This window comes from Limulus polyphemus, unplaced genomic scaffold, assembly GCF_000517525.1.
Source record: "Limulus polyphemus unplaced genomic scaffold, Limulus_polyphemus-2.1.2 Scaffold1008, whole genome shotgun sequence".
Classification (NCBI taxonomy): Eukaryota; Metazoa; Arthropoda; class Merostomata; order Xiphosura; family Limulidae; genus Limulus; species Limulus polyphemus.
In genome coordinates this window covers 120,492-128,190 of record NW_013666618.1, presented here as the reverse complement: position 1 = coordinate 128,190, position 7,699 = coordinate 120,492, and the positions used below count along the sequence as shown (strand labels likewise).

General features: G+C 28.2%; 1 protein-coding gene across 1 annotated transcript in view; it reads left to right on the top strand.

Moving 5' to 3' along the window:
* The window catches only part of LOC106461669 (RUN and FYVE domain-containing protein 2-like), a 100,734-nt gene that overhangs the window by 42,223 nt on the left and 50,812 nt on the right, over positions 1 to 7,699 (top strand). The window contains exons 9-10 of the mRNA XM_022388689.1: positions 595 to 659; positions 2,477 to 2,548. Coding sequence (XP_022244397.1) covers positions 595 to 659; positions 2,477 to 2,548 — 137 coding nt within the window. The remainder of the gene's footprint in view (positions 1 to 594; positions 660 to 2,476; positions 2,549 to 7,699) is intronic.

The following is a 7,699-nucleotide window of genomic DNA, read 5'->3' as shown; positions in this document are numbered from 1 at the left end:
GACAATTCGAGAGAACTTTGAGTTCTAAGCATGTTGTAGCACAAGATAATTAGTGTGCGGACCATTTTCAATTATATAGTACTCTGTGAACACAAATTAGTTAGCATAAATCAGTTAAATGACGAAAAATTAGGTGTCTATTTACTTGTGACCACTCAGTGTATATGAAATGGTATGTACAGAAAATTTATTAACATATTTTTATTTTTTTATTAAATCTCTGAACTGTGTTTCTAAGCTTCTATTTGGGAACTAGCTAAAAGCCCAATTAAAAGTTGAGCCAGTTTCATTATACATTAACCTTTTTTTTTTATAATAGCTATGAATTCATAAGTCTTGGTCACATTTGTAATGTCATTTATTTATATGAGAACTATATGTGATCATTATAATATTTTAAACCTTAGGCAACGTCCCACAGTAAAATGAATAATTATAGTTAGCATCAAAATTTTCTAATAGTGACACTGATATACTATATGAACATACATAATTATATATATATTTATAGCACAGAATTTGTATTTTCATGTTCAGTAGACTAATAAATGTGTAATTCAACCTTAACTAACCTTAATTTTTCTTTTCTTACAGCAAGGAGTAATTGACTTTAGTCTCTATCTTCGAGAAAATAGCCATACTGAACCTCTTCCTGAAGGGTAAGTTTCCTACTTATTATTTCTTTATCTGGTCTTCAGTTTTTATTCTGTGTCACTACTGTGGAATACTTTGAAAACAACTTTTCAATAAACATTTTTATCAGTCATCTGGTAGAAAAAATGGTGTATACAAAGACATTAAATTTTTACAAATCAAATAAAGATTTTAGTACAAATTAATGAAAAGACAGACTACTGCATTAACTGACAGACTTGTTTCTGGCTTGAAAATGAGTGTTTGCTTGAAACATTGGCAAGAAAATAAAATAGAAACATAGTTTTTAAGGTGATTTATCTCAAAAGACAAATTTCTTTATTTTATTACATTTGCATTTTTCTACTTATTCAATGTATGCATAGTTATCCTCTGTAGAATTTTATGAAAATAAGGCTTGTCCTACTTACAATTTCTTTGTTTTAAGTTGCTCAGCTCAAGACACACTAATAATTCCACCACACAGATTATAAATCACTCAGCAAACATTTAGCTCATGCTACCCTCTCAAATATGTAATGCTCTAGCTGCTTGCAAATATACCTTGTAAAAAGTTTTTATTATTTTTATCTTTTATATCTAAGGTTACTTATTCTAATGTTGTATAACTTAATAGTTTTCTAGTATTTACATTTTAGTTGCTTTTATATAACATCAAGCATACAAATAAGAACATATTTATTTTGTAAATTTTATGATATCATTTTCATTACATTTACTGTGTTATGTCATTGTCCACACATACAGAACCATTTCTTTGATACACATTATGTATCATGTTGTACACAAATTCTAATCTTTTTTATAGTTTTATTCTTTATAAGACTGTTATAACATATTAAATATAGGTGAACAGTGTTGTTTTGTTTAACTAACAAACAAAATTGACTTGAAACATGAAAAAGATTATTTGAATTAAAATTTGTTGAATTTCAGTATGAAAATTTAATAATATAAAACAAATTATTTTAATTTTAAGCTATTATTATTAATGAACCCTTGTTGACATTTTCTGATTGCCCTTTGACTAGTGTGTGTGTGTGTGTGTGTATATATATATATTATATATATATGTGTGTGTGTGTGTTTGTGTGTTTGAAACTGTCCACCATGTCCATGTTTATCTTTTGAATTTGTGAAAGTTATTTATTTTCAACATTTATTTATATTCCATTCACGATGAATGTGTTTAACATTAGAATTTTCCAAGATAAAGAGTGTTGTGCAGCTACAGGTTAATACAGGGCTTTTAGAGAGCAGGACATTGAAAGATGATAGGTGTTGTTTAATCAAATTTAAGGATGGGAAATTTCAGTTTAAAATGATGTCATCATCTGTGAATGTATGTAAACTTGAACTTCTTAATCTAATCTGTAGTGCAAAACACCAGCAAACAAGAATATCTATGTTGCTGATCAAGTTTTCTTTGTGATATCTCAATATATATATTCAGTTTTACCACAGTAAATCATCATTGTTGAGTATAAGTAAATCTATTGTAGCCATATTTGTTTGTTATGAATGGTAAAATGATACAGAAGTAGGACAAGTTTTGATATGATGAAGTTTCATGATGTGAAACACGACAACTGATAGGTAACAAATTATTGTGAAACATGACTACTACTTAATATTAATGGAATTTTTAACAGACGTTTTTTTTCAGTATTGCATGAACCTGTGACTCTGTCCACTAGTTATATTTAACTACATGTTTGTTTTATTATATTTCTGTTTAGTGTGTTGCATGTAATTTTATTCACAATTTGTAGTTTACTCAGAATTGAAAATTATTTGTTTATCATAATTAGTTTTCTTCTAGGGCCAACTCTGCAAGTATGACAGCTGTTTTGGACCAGAAAAATTATATAGAGGAGCTTAATAGACATCTCAAGTAAGCAATGGGAAAAATATAACAGTCTTCTCTACATTATTTTTTGTATTGCTTAATGTAAATTACCCATTTTTCTTTCTAGAGTGATCACAAATTTGAACAGGAAATTACATTTGTTTATCATAAGTATGGTAGTACTTATAATAGGAATGGGCCAGATGTGCAATATGAATTAGCATCCCAAACACACTGCAAACAAACTTCATAAGCACTTTACACACACTGTTGAGTAGTAAACAGACCAACTGCAGAGTAATAAACTGCCAAAGCACTTGAGAAAGTCAGTAGGATAAAAACAAAAATTTCATAAAACCACAAATTTGTCAATCTGACTGACTAATGTTGTTTGGAAAGGCATAACTCTCTCCTACCTTCACCTTATGCAAATCTAAATGTGCATTCCTAGCTTGTTTCATTTTTGGTGCTCCCATTCCTACTTCCTTATTTTGTTAGTTAAAATTTTTTTACACTTGTCCTAAATCATTTGAAGCTTGTAATGGGTATACACCTGTTTCTACTTACATTTTATTGTTCTATTGTCCTTTGAACTGTGTCTAACTAATAATTCTACCACACACAAATTATAAATCACTCAGCAAATGTTTAGCTCATGTTACCCTCTCAAATATGTAATGCTCTAGCTGCTTGCAAATATACCTTGTAAAAAGTTATTATTATTATTATCTTTTATATCTAAGGTTACTTATTCTAACCTTATATAACTTAATAATTTTCTAGTATTTACATTTTAGTTGCTTTTATAATAATTAATAAAGAATACACATGAGTAACAAGAACTTTACTACTTACCTTGATCTTCTTTTTTATGGTGTAAGCTGTCAATAAACTTAACCCTACTTTTTTGTACTAATGGAATTACTACACTAAATTATTATTTTTTAATTAAATAATGCACCTAAGAACACAAATAATAAAAGTTAAAAGCAGACAATCTCCTATAACTATCATCATTTTTCTGGCTTTCCAACTATGTGATGAGAGCCTTTAAAAATTCAGTTAAGCTCAACAATGTGTTTCCTGTAGAAATAAAGTTTAAACTGTTATCAAAATAGACAATTCTTTGTAGAGGAAACAACGTAATATAATATCATTTGATGGATAAAAAATTTGGCTTTCTGTTCATTATAAGTAATATAGTATATCAGACGGAATTATTGACAATTTGTGAAAGAGAGGATGCAACAGGTGGGTGTGGTAAATGGATCTAATTTTCTAGTTTATGGCTCTATAAACAAATAAGATAGAAGTCTATAAAAATCCTGCTTCACCTGAGTGATAACAATATTATAATGACGAATTTACATTAAATTCTGTACTTCTCGGAGGGGTGGTAAATAAATTAGAGAAAATAAAATACCTAGAGAACAAATTTACAATTTTTTACTGGGGGAGATTGAAGATTTTTAAAAAATATTTACTTGTAAACAGAACTTTTAAAACTTATAAAATATTAAAATTTGATTCATTAACTATGTTTTGATACCAAGTTTATTTATATAGCATGATAATAAAGTACTTTAATTAAATTTTGAACTTAAATCTCTAAAAAGTCATGACATATGCACTTTGACCTGCCCTCTAGCGAGAGAGGTAAGTAATTCAAATAAATTGTTAAATATTTTATTTAATAGAACACATAGGTCAAAAATGTATGTGTTGTAGCTTATACATATTTGTATGTAATTAATAGTTTTTAAGAAATTATTTAATTCAAACTATTGCTTATATTGTTTAGAAGAATGGCTTATACCCTGTCTGTTCTTTCAATTTTGCTTTTTGAGGACTTTCTGCTTGAGCTTTTATGTCATATGAAATTATTTATAAAAATAGTCAGAACAGGATGTGAAACATTTTGGAAGAGAAAGTATTTTTATTTTCAACCCATTTTCAACTAAAGATGTAGACAACAATCTCTTTGAATGAATTTCATCAACTAACCAAAATAAAAAAAATATATGGTAAAACTTTGTAAGCATGAAATATATTACTATATTAAGTTTAGCATCATAAAGTGGTTTGAGGTAGATAGTTTTCTATAAGATAAATTGACATCCAGTCAAATGATAAAGATACTGAGTGTAAAGTTGTTGATTATGATATATACCATAAAGAGTTAATGAAATAACATCAAGATGTGGAAATGGTTAAACTGTGCAGTTTTCTAGTGGTGTTAAGTTATTTTGAATGTAACGTACATGTTCTTTTAATCTATTCAAATTATCACAGAGACTTGTGTGAATTTTAAATTATTTGCCACAAACACATGCAATACTTCTGCCATGAACCTTATACAGCTTCAGTTTGCCCCCCCATCCCTTTTTTTTTTTTTTTCAAAAATAAGTGAGGGGCCTTTTTTATATGTGCCTAAATTTATTTAATAATCTAAAACTGTCTTTATTCTTAAACATGATTACACAGGCCTGTGAATTTAAACTGTATGAAAGTTGTTTTGATTTTAATAATGGATTTTCCATAATTCAGCTATGCAGATTTTGAAAATAATATTCATTTTTTTTCTATCATGTAAGGATTTTTTTTAAATGGGGAAGAAAAATAAACTCTTACTTATATCAAATTATTATTTCATTTACCACAATGAATATTTTTATTATTATAATACAAAAAACTGAAGAAAATTATTTTTCTTGTAAAATCTACATCTTTTAGTCTAAAAACTATGTGTTGTGGCCTTTCTTTTATGTATTGTGCTATGATGTTTTATGAAAAATCTTTATGTGATGGAAAAAAATGGATATTTTCAGATTCAGTGTACAGGAATTACTGTAGAACATGTAAAAATTTCAAGACAATAAAACCATCACAGGCCTGTGTAATTAGTGTAAATCCAGCCTTTGATCCCAAAATTGTTTGGTACTAACTAACAGTTCTATTATATCTAGAAAAATAATCTGACTATTATTTCTGGACCTTTTAACACTGAGTGCAGATAGGTGAAAGTATACATGTCAAGAACCTTTTACAGGGATACATTCAAAACTTAAGCTACTTTATTGTCAATATATGTAAGTAAACTTGACATCTAAGTTTTGATTTCAAAAGGATATATTTATATAAATTGTTAATCTTCACTTTTCTGTATCATGTGACACTCCTTAGCTCCAAATTGCCCATTTTAGATAATCTTGCTTCCTCTATATGATCTTCCAAATGTAACAAAAATTACACATGTACAGTATGGATATTGCTAAGACATAATGCAAACTTATAGCATCCAGTCTTCTTGCTTTACTAAAATATAAACTAGAAAAACAAACCCATGCCATGCACTTTTGTCACAGTTTAATTTACTAGAGTCTCTATAAGGCTAGCTCTTTATGATTACAGTTTTTCAATTATGCTTATTACTGTTTCATTATTTTCCATTGCTGAGATCACTTCAACCAGCCCATAGAATTATTTTAACCTACTTATATCTTAGTTAGAAATCCAGTTAAATTATAATAGTTATAGAACATCATATTCTATCTGCATGTTAATGTTTTCTGTTCCAAGTTGTATATATGAAACAAATAAAATTAAGTAAAGTACTACAAACACTCTTACCAAAAAGTAGGGTTAACAGTGTCAATACTTTGAGAGCAAGAAAAGTACAAGACTCACACATAAGTACTATATTTCTTATTTTTTATGTATATTTTTTATTCATTGTTATGAAAGTAAATGAAATATGAAAATTTGAAAGTTATTTTGGTATATAAGAAAAATTAAATATAAAATACTCAGTAGCACATGCACACATGATCATCCACAGAAATTTCTCTTTGGGGGGGGGGGGGCAAAGCCTGAATCAAGGGTATATATAAAGATCTATATATATACTGAATAGATAAAGAAATATGTTTCTCATTTGGAGGGTGAGGGGCAAGTTCCGGGTGCCCAATGCACATCCGAGCACATATTATTGTACTTTGACCATTCATGCTGATAACTCAATACTTTGTTTGCAATAAACTGCCACACTGTGATAGATTACTCTTGTACTCATAAGTACAGCTGGAAAGCAATAAATCTAAATGACCAGGAGATTTGAAAAGTATTAGCTTTGGCTGCAAAAAATAAATAGTGTGTAATTGTCTGTTATAATATACAGTCATTCTAGAATAATAATGGTGAGTAATTTAAATTAATTTCATATTTTTCAACTTACCCTATATTGCTGATTTCACTACAGTTTGAGTTAGGGTAGAGAAAGTAACAGATAAATTGTGAAGTTTTGCTCAAAAATACTTGGTATTCATTCAGGAGGTTCTAGAGGTTGAAATGAAATAAGAAAATTATAAGATGAAAAGAAGTATTTTTTTTCTTATCATGAAGATCACCTTGCAATCAAAAAGAAATCTTTTGTAAAGATATTTTATGAAAAAAGTCTGAATTTTTGTGTACAACACTTGTAATGTTTACCAAAAACTTGTCATATTTCATTAAGATACACTTCCTATATCCAAAGTTATAGAATGTATAGTATCATGGTTATGTGGTGGTTACAAGGGTGATCAAAATGACTGAGCTTGTTTATGTAGAATTAATAAATACCTATTTAACTTTAACTCTCAAGCACATCTGCAGAAAACATCCTGTTCCAAGATTCTTGGAAAGATTCATAGATCAATTGAATCATCTGAACATTGACTTTGAAACAAGTGTATAATTTGTAACCTTCTCATTTTTTTATTCCCAGTCAAGTCTGCTAAAATCCTATTATCCTTAAATCTTGGACGTTTGATTTTTATGTTATAGATAGGTTGATTATAGTTGTTTCATTGTTTATTCTTCACCTAGTGTGCAGATAATTGTTTGATCCATAAGCACTCTAGATAAGTCTGTTGAAGACATTAGTTAGAACATTGAGAACATTTTAAAGAAATTATAAAAATCTTTTTTCTCCCAAATATTTTTTATGTTCATGCTTAAAACTACTTTGTAACTGATGATAGAACTTTTTTTTAATTCCTTTTATTTGTAGTTTTCAGTTACTCTTTCAGAAAATAAATGTCTTAAAAGATATGACAAGTAACCAGTTATGTTAGTAGTTTAAATGAAGGCACAGTCTCTCACTACACCTTTCTTTACTTTTCCCATTCTTATATTGCTTGAGCTTCAAGTGAATTG